Consider the following 16,581-nt stretch of genomic DNA (forward strand, 5'->3'; position numbering starts at 1 on the left):
GCTACCCAACTGGAGGATAATGAAACCAGGAGCAATAAGCAGGATAAGTAGTGTTTATAAAAAATGAATAGATCTTGCCAGGCAATTGATTGTGTTTTTGATAGAGTTGCAAAATTACTGGTACGGTAATTCTGAAAGATTTATGAGTGAGAGATTTAAAAGATGATTTTAATGAAACTGGTGCAACTTTTGCGTGCAGACAAGGCCTGAGTCTGTTCTTAAGCACCTCAATAAGTTGTTTTATATTCAGGTGGCAAATGCACATCGCTGCCCTACATGCTGTTGGTCTAATATGATTAGTAAATCTAAAAATGCTGTTTTCCAGGTTCCCTTTCTTAACCTGTTCATTTATGCCGCAGAAGATAGCTGGAGCCTTGTTCGCATCTGCTGTTGTGAGAATGGCATCAGCTTTACGTTCCTAAGTGACTGACTTGTCTAGCTTGTCCTTTATTCCAGCCACCCAATATATTAATCTTCCACAAGTCAGAGCTGAATAGTTTTGGCTTAAACTGGCCTCTTCCATCAGAGTTTGCAGTTTGACATCAGTGGGACATATGCTCCCGAGGGCATGTTCACATGCAAACTTAGGTTGGTATAGTGGAGAAGTGCCAGTGTAGACCCAGTTGTATCAGTAAAAAGGTGCTTTTTTAATTAATATGGTGTATTTCCCTTCCTGTGTAGCTTTTTCTTGTATAATTTAAACCCCTTCCTGTACCAGTTTAAGGTTCTGATACACGCACTACTGTATCTGCACTAGCAGTTGTGCTGCTGCAGCTATTTTGTGTGTGTGGTGGGGGGAATCATATCCCTCTCCAAAAGAACTTCACCAATGCCTGTATAGATCTAATTCACTAAGATGATTTTGAAAATCCCATGTGGTGACCGCATGTAGTCTAACTTGACATTCCAGTCTTTGAAAAGTTGGCTTTTATGTTTAAAAAATAAGGAGTTAATTTTCAAGGCTGCTCCCTGCCATCTTATCCTTATTTAACAATGTTATCAAAATCTAGAAACCCAACCAATAATGGCATATAAAAAAGACCATTTATAATGTAGTCCACGACACGTTTTAATCTAAAGTTTCAGCGAAACAGTTCTTTGAATTACTTTTATGAAGCCCTGGCCTGATATAAATGTTTGCTCCAAAAAAATATTTGAGTGGTTTAAACCATGCCTTAAATCAGTTACTTAAATTATCCCTCTCTAGGCTTTACCAGTGTAAAGCAGTCAGCTAGTCCTGCGATGGAGGTTTATTATCTTCATTTTTGGCTTGTTTCCTGACCGTGCAGCTCCTTACCATTTGGTCAGTTCTGAGATTTTTATCCATGTCTCCTGCCCCCCAGCACCTTACCTGTAAGACTGACGACACTATTTTTTTTTGTTTCTTTACTGTTTTATCATGCTGAAAGGCAGCTCCAGGATGTGCTTCAGATAAATGTGGTTTTGAATAATGTTCCTACCAGATATTTGACACCAGACATTGCTCCTTAAGTTTTTCAGAGCATGTAAGAATGTCAGCTATGGCGCACAGCCATGGCCCCAGCCCCGCCCCCCCCGCCCATGCTGGGGGCTGGGGTCTCTGCAGCACCCGCTTCAGCCATGCCCATCCCAGCCATGATGAGTTGTGGTGGCAGCCCCGGCGCGGGCTCCGGTCCCACTTTTTCGCACGACTGCTCATCCTGGTTGGGGCAGGCAGGTCCAAAGTGAGCACTGCAGAGACCCTGACCCCCCATGTGGGGCAGCCCAGGGCTGGGGCTGTTCACTCAGCCTGGGGCTCAGGCCTTCCCAGCAGCAGTGCGGGGAAAGCAGGACCCGGAGCCCATGCCAGGGCTGACTTGCGGCTTCTCTCTGCCACTGCTTCGTCCACCAGCGCCACATCCAGGCTGCCCCGGGTCCCTGCATCCAGTGGGGTGGAAGCGAGGAGCTGCAGGGCAGCCCTGGCACCCACACCGGCAGGCTCATGCCAGCTCCCTGACCACTCATGGCCCCATCCCTCACAGAGGTTCGGTGAGTTGTTGCATGGGGGGAGGGAAAGGGTGCTGACCCAGCCTGCAACAACTCCCCGTGTGGCCCATGGGCCCAAATAATTGCCCACTCCTCTGTTTGAGGCTGAGCTGAGATTAGGATTTGGGAGACATTTCATCCCAGCTATGCAATGCCTTTACTGAAACATGTGATTTAGCACAGGCTGATGGAGAAGCTTTATAGACAGACATGGTAGCCATGTCCCCGTGGCCATATCTCCTGAGCACCATCTTGCTTATTGGAACTTGCGTGTGATGGGGTTGTTAGCCCACAGGATAAGCTGAGCTACTGCTTTTGAAAGGCGTTTGAGGATTTTAATTTCCACTGAAGCCAACAGAAGGGACCCAGTGTTAATAAATCTCTTGTCAAAATGCTCAATGCATCTTCATCCTTGGAAGCCTTTAAGAGCAGGTGAGACAAACACTTCTCTGGGATGGTTTAGACAGGGATGATCCTGCCTTGAGCAAGGGTGGACTTGACCTCCTGAACGCCGTCTCAACCCTGCATTTCTATGATCCTGGTCTTTGGGCTTGAGTTCAGGTGCGGGACTGGGCATGTTCTACACCTTGGGATTTGGAAAAACCATCAAGGATTAATTACCATTTTGGCCGTAGTCTCCTCGGTGCAGCCTGGTCTTCTGCTCTGCCCGTCTTCTTTCTCTAATATTACGTTAGCAAGTTAGAAACTATTTAAGCTCAAGGATAATGTTGGTTCCAAAACAAAGGGGAACATACTGTCCTAATTAGGCTGGAAATTAGGTGGATGTTTCTGACCATTGGAAGAGTAAGGCCCTGGAACAGCCTCCCAGTAGGAGGAGTGGAGGCATGACTTCTCCAGCTTTAAAATAGAGATTGATAAATGTATGAACAGGATTATGTGATGTAGTTGCCATTGGTAACAGGGGACTGGACTCACCGGCCCAGACGCTTCTTTCCAGTCCTGCATTGCTATGATTTCACTTATTTAATTTCTAAACCCCTCCTGCTTTGGAGTCCACTTGACTGCAATCTAATTTAGTGACAGGCTGCATTTTATCCTATGCTCTGTGTATTTTTCGTGTCTGTTTCAAGTGTCCCACGCCCTCATAAAAATTGGACATTTGGCCTTTCCCTAAACTCTTACATTTACCATCATTCAGTAGGGGCGGGGAACAGCAGTTGCACCCAGAATGTCAGGGAAGGGATGGTTAGTGTCCACAATTCAGAAATGTAATTTATAACCAGGTGAGCGCTAATATTTACCATCATTTTGTGTACACTGAGGCTGTCTCTACCTCGGCATTTATCTTAATCTTTTAACCATTGCCCTGTGGCCTGTTCGGCTCCACTGGGGGTAGCAGCTGTGGAAGCAGTAGTGTAACTGGCTGCTGGCATTTTGTCACTGAGGCATCACACCCTGCCCAGAGATGGAAATGCTAGTGACTGGTCTCTGCTAGTTCACCACGGCTCCAGTGACGGAGGACTTCATGCATTGACACAGGCTTTTTATTAGAGACGTTCCAGCATGCTTCTAATGTAAAACAGTGAAAAATGTTTTCATTGTAAACATAGCGCATACTTAAGGCGACTGATAGCAGAGCAGCGGTCTTGCAGGTGTTGATTTTGGGACTGAAGCTTTGCTCATGTGGCTGGAAACCTCTAACATGCTCAAAATCAGCCAGAAATTAGGTTAGGTTAGCTAGGTCCAAATGTAAAAGGAGGTCTCTCTTTATGTCTATTCTCTCCTAGCCCCGAATACACATGCCTAAAGACGGATTCCAACTTACATCTTCTGGATACCAAGCATGGCTAAAGCAGGTTGGACTCTGTTCCTGTTTCTCATCTCTCATGAGGGGTTGTGTCAGACACCTGTGCTTGACTCATTAAGTAAAGTAAATGTACAGTTCCAATGAAATTGCAGTGCCATGCAAGCTAATACCCTGCATTGTCATGTATGTGTGTTTTTGGGTTTTTTTGTATGTGTGCATGTTCTGTGTGCATCACCTCCTCGCAAGCCTTACGAATTCACCCTTCTGTTTTGAACTTTGATTTGTAAGAATTGTCTGCAAGGGAAAGGGCTCGCATCATGAAAGGAGGTCTTCAACAACCGCTCCAACTGCAGAATTAAAATGAGGCTTCAAACATAAGGCTATACAGTGGTGGTAATAATGGGAAGGCCAGCAGGTTAGTACACACGAGACATGCATCTAGAGCCTAATTCAGATCTGATTGGGTGGAACCCTTTTGGACATTTGCTCACATCACATAACCATCGTGCAGTTTGACACAGTCTGACACTGTTGGGACTCCCTGCTCAGAAGTGGCCTATTGTTATATTACTTGGGCTATTATTAAAGGCCAATCTTTAGATGTCTCAACAGCCTAGCTCTCACGTGTGCTGTCAGCCTCTCACTTCCGCAAGTGAAAAATTCCCCTCCAAAAAGCATCTTCTTAATTTACAGATTGCACGTATAGAGGTCTTCCTGGCACAGACCTCTTCATGGGAGAACCCAGTGTCGACAGAGCTAAAAGTTGCCGTTTTTGTGGGAAGCCAGAATGACTGCGTTGTTATGGCAATGGAAACATGGAAGCACACGGAGAAGCTGCATCCTGTTGTCGTGGTAACTAGGGTTGTGAAAATGGTGAAGTGGGGTGTTGAAAGGATCCGAGCCATTATGAACCAGGAGGAAGAAAAAAGCCAAGTCCATTGTGTTGGCTGGCGGGGAGGGGAATAAACTGGGATCAGTTTATGACTGGTCTGAGTGGAGTTATTGATGGTCTTTCTATGAGTAATAACTGAGGACTTGTTCCTCCAGGGTGCTTAGTGTCCTTCACTCCCACTGATTTCAGTGGGGCTGAATGGTTCCAAGCGCTGAAAGAGTGAGTGGGGAGGAACAACTTTTGGTGGTCTTGGTAGATTTATAACACATTGCAGACGCTCTGTTTGTGTGGCTGCCTCTCTCATTCTCCTTAGTCCTCTGCAGGAGTGAAGGGAAGCTAGGTTATGGAGGCTGATGCCTTCTTGATTTAAACATCTGCTGGAGATCAGTAGAGAGATCTCAACTCCATAGTCCATGTCTGGTGTGACAGCTCTGGTTTGTCCACCAACGGGGCACTGCATCCATTTTTTCCTTCGCTGGTGGGCTGGGCAATAGGGAGAGGGTAGCGTGGGTTGTTCCTGAGGTCAGCCTGTTTCCGTTTTTACTTAAATGAAGTGCCTGTGCTCCGAGCCACGTTGAAGGGATACATGTTATACCTGATGGGCACACACAAAGTAACTGCTCAGTATGTGAGCTGACCACGCAGAGACGTTTATTAGTAGATGTTTAGGACTGTGAATCCAAAAAAGATGACAAAGCCGCTAGGGAAATACCTGCGAGGGACTAACAGAGGGATAGGGGTGGGGAACAAATCTACGCTGGGACACAAGCCGAACAAAACATCATATTTAGCAGAATCGGTGTGCATGGCCAGCATCCTTCCCATTCAGTTTGCTAATAAGCAGCTACCTCTCAAGTCTTGCTTCTCCTTATTGCATGACTTCAGTAAAGTTGCCAGCTTGCACTGGTGACATCCATACCTATTGTCATGGAAATTGAGTTGAATTTGGAATGGCACCACTATGATTTCACCGGGGCAGGGTGGCTTGTCTTTTGTTGAGACAGTAATAGTTTTGGTAAGCAGCGGAGATGGTAGGAGCAAGGCGAAAGTTAAATGGGTTTGGTTTGAGGTTACATGTAAAAGCTTGCCTTGTTTGAAAAGTCCATTAAAAGCAGGGCTTTTTTTGAGGCAGACTCACTTTTGTTAAGAAAAAAGAACCACCTACGTATTCAGCCAAAGAGAATGGAGCAGTGTTTGTGCTTTTAACAGGTTCTCCAGTAATGATTCTTTTCCTCGGTGTAGCCGAGTATTGATCTGCTGCCTGGCTTGCACACAACGTGAGAAGTATCCCCGTAACACAATGTATTCATGTGGCCTAAAAGCACTTTATATTACAAATGAGGTGGAGGAAGATGGAGTTCTGCAAGACTGGACACATACTATAAATATCCATAAAACTGACAATTTTATCTAAAAACGGGGCTGGCTAGATTTGCATATTTTCAGCCCATTTAAATTGGAGCTAATCGTTGAACACTACCTGAGCATGGGTCGCCCACACTCATGCCATTACCCTCTGCCCTTTAATAGCAGGTTTTTATATTTAATGTTGCTGTGCTGTAGTGGAGAGCTAGATTATGTACATACGTGGGCTAGAGGAAATGCAATACGGATGACCAGAAAGACAGGTTGGCTTCAAAAATAGGCTTTTCAGTAATTTGTAAAGCTCAATTTTCTCTCTGCTTCCTGTGAGTTTATCCCTTGGAAAAAAAACCCCCCAGACACTTGCAATTCTTGTGTCAAGTCCCGGTCTTGATTTAAACTTGTCCTCCAAATTGCATCAGTTGGCAACATCCTGCCCTCTTGTTGTTGACCTTTTTTGAGGATTATCTTAAATTGGTTTCTAGAAGCAAAGTTTTAATGTGCATATAAAGATGATCAGTGGAAATGTATTATTCCTGTTCCTCTTGCCATACGGATACTGTATGATTTAAATAAAGCTGTGAAGTCAGGCAAATTAAGCTCTTAATTGGCTGAACAACCTACAAAGCATTACTTTGATTACAGTAATGCAAATACTGGGTATTGATCGCTCAACGAGGAAATTTAGAGTTAAAACTGACCCTGGGACTTCAGAGGTACCATTAGGTACTTTAGGTATTGTATCATATCGGATATGTAATATAACACACTCATCTGAGCCTCCCTGCCTCCCACGGTCCCTTGCAGTAGGATTTTTAGAGCCAAGTTATAAACCTGTAAAAATGTTTTATACTGGAAATTCTGGTGCTACCTTAACTAGATTGGTGCCAGCAAAGGCCAGTATAATCGAACAAGGCAGCTGAGATATTAATGGGCTGTACTTCAGTCAAGTCAGCTGGAAAACTGGGTATAAAAACCAGGACATCGGTGAAAACTGGATTCTTCCATTAGAGCCGAGTGTTTGTAGAAGAAGAGTGTTGGGAATCTAGAGATATTTTGTCATATTGTCACTTGGCATTGCTTCCTTACCTTGAGAAAGGCGTACTCTGCGTTTCCAATGGGTTCAGAGAGACTTTAGATTATTTGAAAATTAAAATGCATGCACTGATTTCTTGGGAGGGAAGTTAAAATAATCTTTCTACACACAGCTCATTAATAATGCTTGGCATTTATATAGTACTTGGAGAATGTAAAGTGCTATGCAAACATTTAAGTAGTCCTCAAACCGCTCCTGTGTGGTAGGTGCACAACATAACAATAATCCCAAGTGATTGCATAGAATTATACAAAATTGGAGACAATAAAGACTAATAAATCATCCAGTTCATCTCCCCACTACTGCAGGATTTTTCCCTACAGTACATAATTTGGGAGCTTTAGAGTCAGCCTATGCAGATTCCCCAAGCGATGGGTTTTCATCCTGTCCTTGGGAGACTCTTCTTTTTGTACAGCCTCTGTGCTTTCAGATCCTGCAGTTGGAACGCTATGGCTTCTGCTCACCATTCATTTAATTTCTGTGTCATCTTGTCTGTCATCTTCGGTGACTCTGCAGGCCCTTGTTGCTGTCGGTTCCGAGTGCTGCTCTGCCTTTGTAATATTAAATCCTCATTCCTCTTTGAGTCAAGGTGATGCTCAGATGGTCAGAGATATAATAAGTGACTTGCCCAAGGTTTCCCTGAAAATTTTTCCTATCAGATTCAGGAATTAAGCTTAAGTCTGCTGTGTCCCGGGTTAGCTCCTAACCTGTAGGCCATCCCTTCCCTCCGCTGCTCTGGTCATATATTAGGATTTCCAATCCTAACGGTGTTAATAAACTTGCCCCGTGTTTCCTCCTTGGTGTAGCAGGCTTCTGACTGAGACTTAGGTTCTCCTGTAATATAAATAGCAGAACAGACGGCAAGGGTACAGCACCAACAGCCGGGCAATTAGTACTTAACATGTCTCATGCTGGCAAGGCAAAGAAAGGCATCCCGGGTTAGTGCCAAATGGAAAGAACCCACAAGTGTGAGGGGCATGGGAAATGGATGGAGGCATTGGTAGGAAAAGAGGAGAAATGGGAGGCATATGACATTAGTGATGGAGAGGCAATTATGTACAAGAGGGGAGAAACAAAGGCAAGCTGTGAAGGTCTGGCAGGTTTGGGGTTGGGACTTAGCAGTGGTTGTGTGTTCCCTTTTTGGGAAGGCTAATGTTTTTTGTACAAGCTTGATTACAAAACCTCACTCTAAAACTTTCAGATATGTTTTGTGCTTTAGATCTCACTAAGGAATAGTGCAGAAGGCTGCTTTTAATGAGTCAGAGTAGTAGTAGTATTTAGACTTATGCAACTGCTTTATTAGTGTCTTGTTTTGGATATCTCTATGAAAGCCTTTACATGCAGTACCTTCAACGAAGCAAATGGCTTTTGCATTGGTAAGCTCCACAGAGGCACGCAGTGATATTTATGCCCTGTGGATCATAAAGTTGCTCTTCATGGAAATGGCAGGATCCACTGATGACAAAGTGGAAGTCCCAGAGGAAATGTCAGGTTATGACACCGACTCTTCCTTGGATTTCAAGAATTAATATTTAGGACTTCTGGAGAAGGTTGTGGTCTCTACAGAGTCATCCAGCACCAGGTTTACTGGGAATCTTGTGCATATTCCAGCTGGGAGTGCTGGCTTCAGGTGGGGAAAAACTTCTCCTGCACATCTAAAATTGATCCCTCACAGGTAAGGAAATCCTTGGGTAACATGTGCAAAGTGGATTTATTCAGGGAATTGGCTTAATGAACTTGGAATCCCAATGCAATCCCTTCTGGAAAGTTATGATCAACGGCAAAGGTACAGGAGGACTGGAGAAAAGCTGATCGACTGCAGAAGTTCAGAAATGGTTTAGAACAACCACATAGAAAAGACACGGCTGGGGGAAAAATTTTATGATGGATTGTGTAGAAGAGTTTACCAAAAATGCTATGAGCTTTTGGTTGGCATGAAAGAGAAACTGTGACTCTCGCAACCGAGTTCAATGATCAGTGACTGGGTAAGAAGTCCAGTTTATGCCCAAAGTCAGTTAAGAGTGGGAGGCTGCCATCTCTGAATGTTGCTGGCAACAGGACCAGTGTTTTTATAAATAAGGAAATATATTGTTGCCCCGTGGATTTTAATTTTCTCCTGGGAAATGGTGGAAATGCTAAAAGGCCCTTAACTGGGGTGGCACTAAGGCTTTCACTGAGATTCAGCAATGAAGGAGAAGCATGAGGCCCCTTTTATTAATAACCCGTGAAAGCACTTGGAAATATTTGGGCCAAAGATGTGAATGCATTCGTGGTCATTTAGAAATTAGAAATTTATGATAGCGGCTGCTTTCCAATTCTGCAGGCCTCTGAGGCAGGATCAATCAGCTAGGGCTGGCAATTTGAGGAAGCCGTAGTTCCCTCTTCATTTTATAGCTTTAAATTTAACAATAGCATGCTACCAAAAAGACATTGACTAAGCAAATCTGAATGATCTTTTTTGGTGGAAAACCCCCCCGTTTAAAATAACTTCAGAGCACAGCAGCCTGGGTTAGTGAGAGAATGTCAGCTGTAATTATAAATTTCCTGGGTTTTGTTTTTGGCTTAATTAAGATTATAGTTGTTGGAGGGAGGGTGGGATTTCTTCCCTTTTATATTTTTCTTATTTCCAAACAAAAGCGGAAAAAAAACTTTTAGAGAAAGTTATAAAAGTATTAATTTGCTTTGGGCCATTCTAGTCTCTTTGGTAAATTCATAATTAGGCATGGGTTGTTTTTTTTTTAAATGTGTATTCTGGTCTCTCAGGTATATAACTGCTCCATAACTGGTAAATCTGTATTCATATGTTAGTGTTTTTAAAGGCATATTATTTACACAATTCACTGAAATGGCTCCTTTGGAAGCTGGGTGACTCTCTCAAGTAATTATGTCTTTAGTATGCCTAGTATCCACAGTTTAAAAAAAAAATCGAAATTCAAGGAAGTAGAACTTACTGTTCATTCAAGGTTTTTTCTTTTTTTGTGGAATTTTAAGAAAACGCTATATTGGTCTTGCCCTGCACCCCCTCCCTTCCCCAAGATGCAAAGAGCATATGATGAGGTGTGTGCCAAAATGCCGTTTATTTTTAGCATGGGTATTTTTAAATCATTGAACACTAGAAACTCCTTGTTTCCCCTTTCCAGCGTTCACATTTTTTTTCTTTCAATGCATGTGCACGCGTGCATGTTTACTTACATGTGTGTATATGTGCATGTATTGGGAGAGGCTATAAGATCGACGACGGTTCCTCAGCTGAGGATTTGTATGTCACCTTGAAGTCCAACTATCGATAGACACCGTCCCCTGAGAACACCGTTTTCTAATGCAAACACCAACTGATTCGTATTGGCATGTTCCATATAACAAGCTCATTTCAGTAGTGACACAATGTGCAAATTGCACACGGAGTGCAAATGTCAACTCGGTATAAATTGCACTCTGGCATTTGTTGGTCCCTCCAAGTACAGGGACAAAAGGTGCAGTTGAGCAGCTCTGCAATCCTATGACTCTGTTCCAATGCTTTTCCGATGATCTTTGATGAGTTTTTTTAAAACAAGGAGAATGTCAAGAATTCCCCTGCCCCCACCCAGGAAATCCCAAGTCATTTAGCCGTCTGCTGTGTCTATCATGGTGTCAACAGAATCAGGGTAGCAATGCCCCTGTGACCGCTTCCCTCTCCGTGTGCGTGGCTGGCATAACCTCACCCAGGACACAGATCCTAAGCCCCATTTCCTTCCTTTTTATTTTTAAAATGCATACAAGCAGTGATACTCCCAGAAGGGGTGTCACGCAGGACTTGCACAGATTGTAGGTGGCCAGAGGCCTCGCAATACTCTTACATGCAAAGTGACATCTTTCCATAGAAATGAGGGGTGGAGAAAGATTTTTTTTTTTTTTTTTTTGGTCACAGCTAGTCCAGTCCCAGCAGGCACGGGTGGGGATGTTATTCTACAGCAAGTCTCCATTGTGTTTTTTCACTCCTATTTTATGCGAGTCAAGAGCTAGGACTTTCACTGCTTTGGGAGAAGTCACATCAGTCATGCCTAGATAGACTTCACAGTCCCTCTCCCTCTTCCTTCTGCTTCAGCTTTCTTCAAGTTAGTCTTATTTCGTTCCCCTTTGATCCCTACTGGGCCAAATGGAACAATTCCCCTCTCTCCTTAGTGTTACTCATAAAATCATAGAAAATGAGGGTTGAAGGAGATCACATCTAGTCCAACGCCCTACTCAGAGCTGGACCAGCCCCAACCACATCATCCCAATGGGATGCACCTGAAGGAGTTGCAGAGCCACTGGCCATCATCTTTGAAAACTCATGGTGATCAGGAGAGGTCCCGGATGATTGGAAAAGGGCAAACATATAGTGCCCATATTTAAGAAAGGGGAGAAGGAGGATCCAAGGAAGTACAGACCAGTCAGCTTCACCTCAGTCCCTGGAGAAATCAGGGGGAGATACTCAAATAATCCATTTCTAAACACTTGGAGGAGAAGAAGGTGATCAGGAAGAGTCATCATGGATTCACCAGGGGCAAGTCATGCCGGATCAACCTGATGCCTTCTACGAGGAGGCGGCTGGCTCTATGGATGCGGGAAGACCAGTGAATGCGGTGTACCTGGATTTTAGCAAGGCTTTTGATACTGTCTCCCATAGCATTGTTGCAGGTGAGCTAAGGAAGTATGGGCTGGATGACTGGACTGTGAAGTGGATAGAAAACTGGTCAGAGCATTGGGCTCAGAGAATAGTAATCAGTGGCTCAGCTGGTATCAAGTTGGAGTGCTCCAGGAATCAGTCCTGGGGCTGGTTTTGTTCAAGGTTTTCATTAACGACCTGGAAGATGGGATGCAGTGCACCCTCAGCAAGTCGGCAGATGACACCAAGCTGGGGGATGTAGTAGATACGCTGTAGGGTAGGGCTAGGATTCAGAGTGACCTGGACACATTGGAGGACTGGGCCAAAAGAAATCCCATGGGGTTCAGCAAGGACGAGTGCAAAGTCCTGCACTGAGGAGGGGGCGATCCCCTGCACCGGGGCAGGCTGGGGGGGATGGGCTGGGCAGCAGCTCTGCAGAAAAGGACCTGGGGGGACAGGGGACAAGAGGCTGAACACAAGCCAGCTGTGTGTCCTTGGTGCCAAGAAGGCTACCGGCATCCTGGGCTGTATCGGTAGGAGTGGTGCCAGCAGGTGGAGGGCAGTGATTCTTCCCCTCTATTCAGCACTGGGGAGGCCACATCTGGAGTCCTGTGTCCAGCTGTGGGCCCTCACTACAGAAAGGATGTGGACACATTGGAGAGAGTCCAATGGAGGGCAACAAAAATGGTGGGCTGGAGGACAGGACTGTTGAGAGGCGGAGGGAACTGGGCAGATTTAGTCTGGAGAAGAGAAGACCGAGGGGGATTGAACAGCAGCCTTCACCTCCCTGCAGGGGGGCTGCAAAGAGGATAGAGCTGGGCTGTCCTCGGTTGGGGCAGGCGACAGGACAAGGAGCAATGGGCTCAAGCTGTGGCAAGGGAAGTTGAGGTTGGATATTAGGAAAAAAAATTCTTACAAGGAGGGTGGTGAAACACTGGAACAGATTACCTAGAGAGGTGGTGCAGTCTCCATCCTTGGAAGTTTTTAAGACTTGGATAGACAAAGCCTTGGCTGGGATGATGTAGTTGGGCCTGGGCCTGGTTTGAGCAGGGGGTTGGACTAGATGTGACCCCCTGAGGTCCCTTCTAGCTCTCATTATCTATGATTCTATCCCACCCAAGACTTTGTGTAGCCGAGGTTTCAAAACCTCCAAGGATGGAGAGACTGCTACCCTTCTGGAGAGCCTGTTCCAGTGCTTTATTATCCTCCTCCTGAGAGAGTTTTTCCTAATATCCAACCTCAACTTCCCTTGCTGCAGCTGGAGCCCGTTGCTCCTTGTCCTGTCATCTGCCTCCACTGAGAACAGTCTTGCCCCATCCTTTTTGTAACCATCCTCCAGGTAGTTGATGGCTGCTAGACAGCAATCGTATTATGTGTCTATGTGCCTTCCTAATGACTGTGTTGGGAGATGGGAAAACATTTTTAGGTTTTTCTCACGGTTAGGAGAATCTCCAGTCACTTAGGCACTTAAAATGTAACAACTCAAATCACAGGGCCCTGTACTAAAGGTGAATTCAACTTTGAGGGGCTTGGTCTGGTCTTAGATGTAGAAGAGAGATTCTTGTTCAGTCCTGTTGTTTTCTACTGGTTGAAAATGCAGAATAAGGAGATCTGGATTTTGCATTTTAGCTTTGCTACTAACTTGAGAGTGAGCAGGCATCACATTACCCGTCCTAGAAAATGAAAGGTATTATAGTAGTCCTATGGGTGCACAAATGGCAGAGCAGTGGATGCAGTATTTAAAACCTCCACTCCAGATTGCTGTGCATCTCACTGGTGTCTTTAGGACACTTCCATTTTCATCTTTATGCAAAGACTTTAATCCCGTAACAATATCTCTCAGCAGCATTGATGCCTTTAGATAGACTTTTTGGAAATCTGCAACACTACTGTATTCCTAGACAGCAACTATAAAAATGCTATCATCGATTTCTTTTTTCATGCTGTAGCAAATTCAGATTTTCCTTGCAACAAATTCTTTGCGCACTGTATTGATAAAATATAATGGTAGTAGTAAGGCCTATTGTGTGTTTTTTCTAGAAGGGGATGCATTTCTGACTTCTAACAAAATACAGTAAAATAATATGATGTGACGTCTGGTACCGAGTACCTACTGCAGGGACACAGAAGAGAACAAATTTGATATAACAGGACTGGTGAGAGAGCTTTTTCTGTCAAGGTAAAGCATTGTCATCAGTGCTTAAAACCTGGCAGAGAGAAGACAAAGAGTAGGAGTAAACAGTCAGTTTTTGACATTGGGAAAGGTTTAACACTGGAATTTATATTGGACCTGGTTTTGTGCTTAATGTATTAATACTTGGCAAGAGGGATGAACAAAACTATAATCTAGGTCAAGCAAAGCTGAAGAAAACTGAGGATTACCAGGACTGACTGGAGTTAAGTAAATGGATTTCATGATAGCAAATGAAATGCAGCATTGATAAATATGAGATAAGGTCTGGACTGAATAATTTAAATCTATTTGTTGCTGCGTTCAAAATGAGCGTTCATTGGGTCAGAGAAAAATATCTTCAGTGCCCTTGGAGAGGCTCAATAAAACCTGGACTCCACCATATACTGGTTGGAAACATGTAGTATGCGGAGAATGGGCGTTTAGAGAGATGGTGGGCAAGAAGGGGTGTGATGGGGCTATCCGAAATAGCACGTGCTCTTGAGAAGGCAGATATGGTACTTCTTTATATCCTTAACCTAATACAAGAGCAAAGGGGTGTAAAACTGATCAGAGGAAGCATAGTATAACCTGATAAGAGGAACTCCTAATTAGCCAGTGACTATCTTTACCATAACATGTAAAAGAGTCTAGCAGGGTTGAAGGAAGAATTAGACATTTTCTATTAAATGTTATATTAGGGAGGATATAAACTTGTGCTTCCGAAGCTATGCCAACCACAATGTGTTAGGGGCGAACCCCCCCCCCCAACCGGTTTTGCTGAGTTTATTCTGTTACCAACAAGTGTTTTAGGTATTTTGTGCCAGGCTTCTGCCAGGAGGGTGCACAAGTAGGTGTCTCATGAGTCTGACACGACCCCACCTTTCCTACGCTTCCGGTGCGGGAGCGTGTTTCTGCCTGCAGCAGAGGCCTGGGAACGGGGACTTCATTTCTCTTTCTGGCTGTGTTATAGGTTTGCTCTGTGGCCTTGGGTAAGACACTTCTTCATCTATAAAATGAATATAACAGCCTCACATGTGTTGAGGCTTATTAATTTTTGTAAAGCACTCTGGGGTCCCAAAGTTGTCACACAAGTCCAAGTCCTAATCAAATGACAGAAGCGGAGAGCTGCTGCCGTGGGTTAGGACCAGTGCTCTGACTGCGGCCAGATGGGAATACTGGCATTCCCATCTGGCCGCAGTCAAAACTCGTAGTGCTTTTTGCATCCATTTTGATTTAAAAAAAAAAAAAAAAAAGGGCTGTAGATTGACACGGTTTCAGGAGAGGATTTTGTCAGTCTGTTTTCAAACAGGAAATGCTGAGGCCAGCCCCTTGTTTGTGGAGCTGTCAGGACAAAAGCGAGCATTTGACATGCAGCTTGGTCGGTGGCTGGGGATGGGGAACGCTGAGATTTTCAGAGATCAGGCTGTAAATGAAGTTGTTCTGTTGGGTCACTCATCTGATTTACACACAAGCTGTTTCTATTGAAGCACCTGGGGCCTTTTGTTCGAGCTTGTGAATAAGCTTCTTTCAGTCACCAATTGTAATTTAGAGTCTCTGCTTCTTTGAAAAGGTAGAAAGTAAGTACAGGAGTGACATTTTCCCCCACTGAGCGCACCTTTGGTCTTTTAAAGACAACAAATCTGTATTTTTTTTTTTTTTAAATCGACATCGGATCTCTAGCAGTAATATAAATCTTGTTATGAACATGAGAGAAATCCTAGCTGACTGGTTCAAGAGCCAGGCGAGGAACCAGTTATTTTTTATTGTCTATTCTCTTTTGGGCTTGAAATGATATTAACCTACTAGATTGCATAGGTAAGTAAGTAAATGTGGATTAGCTGCCAGGGCTCTATGAAATGGATGTCTAACATCCCCTTCCCTGGATAGCATCAGCTTCAGAGGAGAGAAGGTAGGATTTCAGTATCTTTTTTACAACGTAGAGAGTCCAGACTTTTCAAATCCATAGAAAACGAGGGGTGGAAGGGACCTCGTCTAGTCAAAGCAGGACTACCCCCACTAAACATATGTGGTAGTGCAATATGGACCCCTTTTGCAACAAGAAGAATTGTTTGCTTTCTGCTTCATGTGGTCGGATTTGGTTCCTGATGTCCATAGAAGTAGAGGACTATCTTGGGTCCCCTGACCCCACTTGTCCTTCCTGCCTAGCGCAGGGGGCTGGACCCGATGGTCGGGCAAGGTCCCTTACAGTCTGTGAATCTATGAACCTCTCGTACCATGTTATGAAAAATAAGGGTTAAAGTATAGTTGGTCCAGGAAATGCATGAGAAGAATACAGGTTGACAGAGTGAGCTGAACGGTTGGGTATGCTGGCTAAGCAGCCTTCGGCTCTGTGCGATACTTAGACCCCTCTCTAATGGTGTGGTTTAAATCTCTAGAGCGGTGGTCTTCAACCTGTGGTCCACAGACCATGTCTAAGGGGTCCACGAAAGAGGACTAGAATCAGTCAACAGGACGTGAATATCCATGCTTACTGTTCAAAGGGGTCTGCACCTCCATTCAAAACTTTTTAGGGGTCGGCAAATGAAAAAAAGTTGAAAACCACTGCTCTAGATAGTTGTATAACATGCCCACTTCTTGGCTCCTCTACTCTGGGCTTCTTATAGTTTTTTTTTTAATTCCACTTAACAAGGCAGCTTAC

At 44.3% G+C, this 16,581-nt stretch overlaps 1 protein-coding gene across 14 annotated transcripts in view; it reads left to right on the plus strand.

Annotated features, from left to right (window-relative positions):
- BTRC (beta-transducin repeat containing E3 ubiquitin protein ligase) overlaps positions 1–16,581 on the plus strand; it is a 144,340-nt gene that overhangs the window by 16,206 nt on the left and 111,553 nt on the right. For 6 of the 14 annotated variants that reach the window (XM_090056459.1, XM_090056462.1, XM_090056464.1 and 3 more), the window contains exons 2-3: positions 3,753–3,821; positions 4,466–4,624. The exons of 4 other annotated variants lie outside the window; for them this stretch is intronic. In XM_090056459.1, the coding sequence (XP_089912585.1) occupies positions 3,753–3,821; positions 4,466–4,624 (228 nt within the window). The remainder of the gene's footprint in view (positions 1–3,752; positions 3,822–4,465; positions 4,625–16,581) is intronic. 4 more of the 14 variants (XM_090056460.1, XM_090056468.1, XM_090056471.1 and 1 more) reach the window with 1 other exon arrangement.

The sequence above is a fragment of the Crocodylus siamensis genome, chromosome 7 (assembly GCF_052110815.1).
Source record: "Crocodylus siamensis isolate JL-2025a chromosome 7, ASM5211081v1, whole genome shotgun sequence".
NCBI classification, from domain to species: Eukaryota; Metazoa; Chordata; order Crocodylia; family Crocodylidae; genus Crocodylus; species Crocodylus siamensis.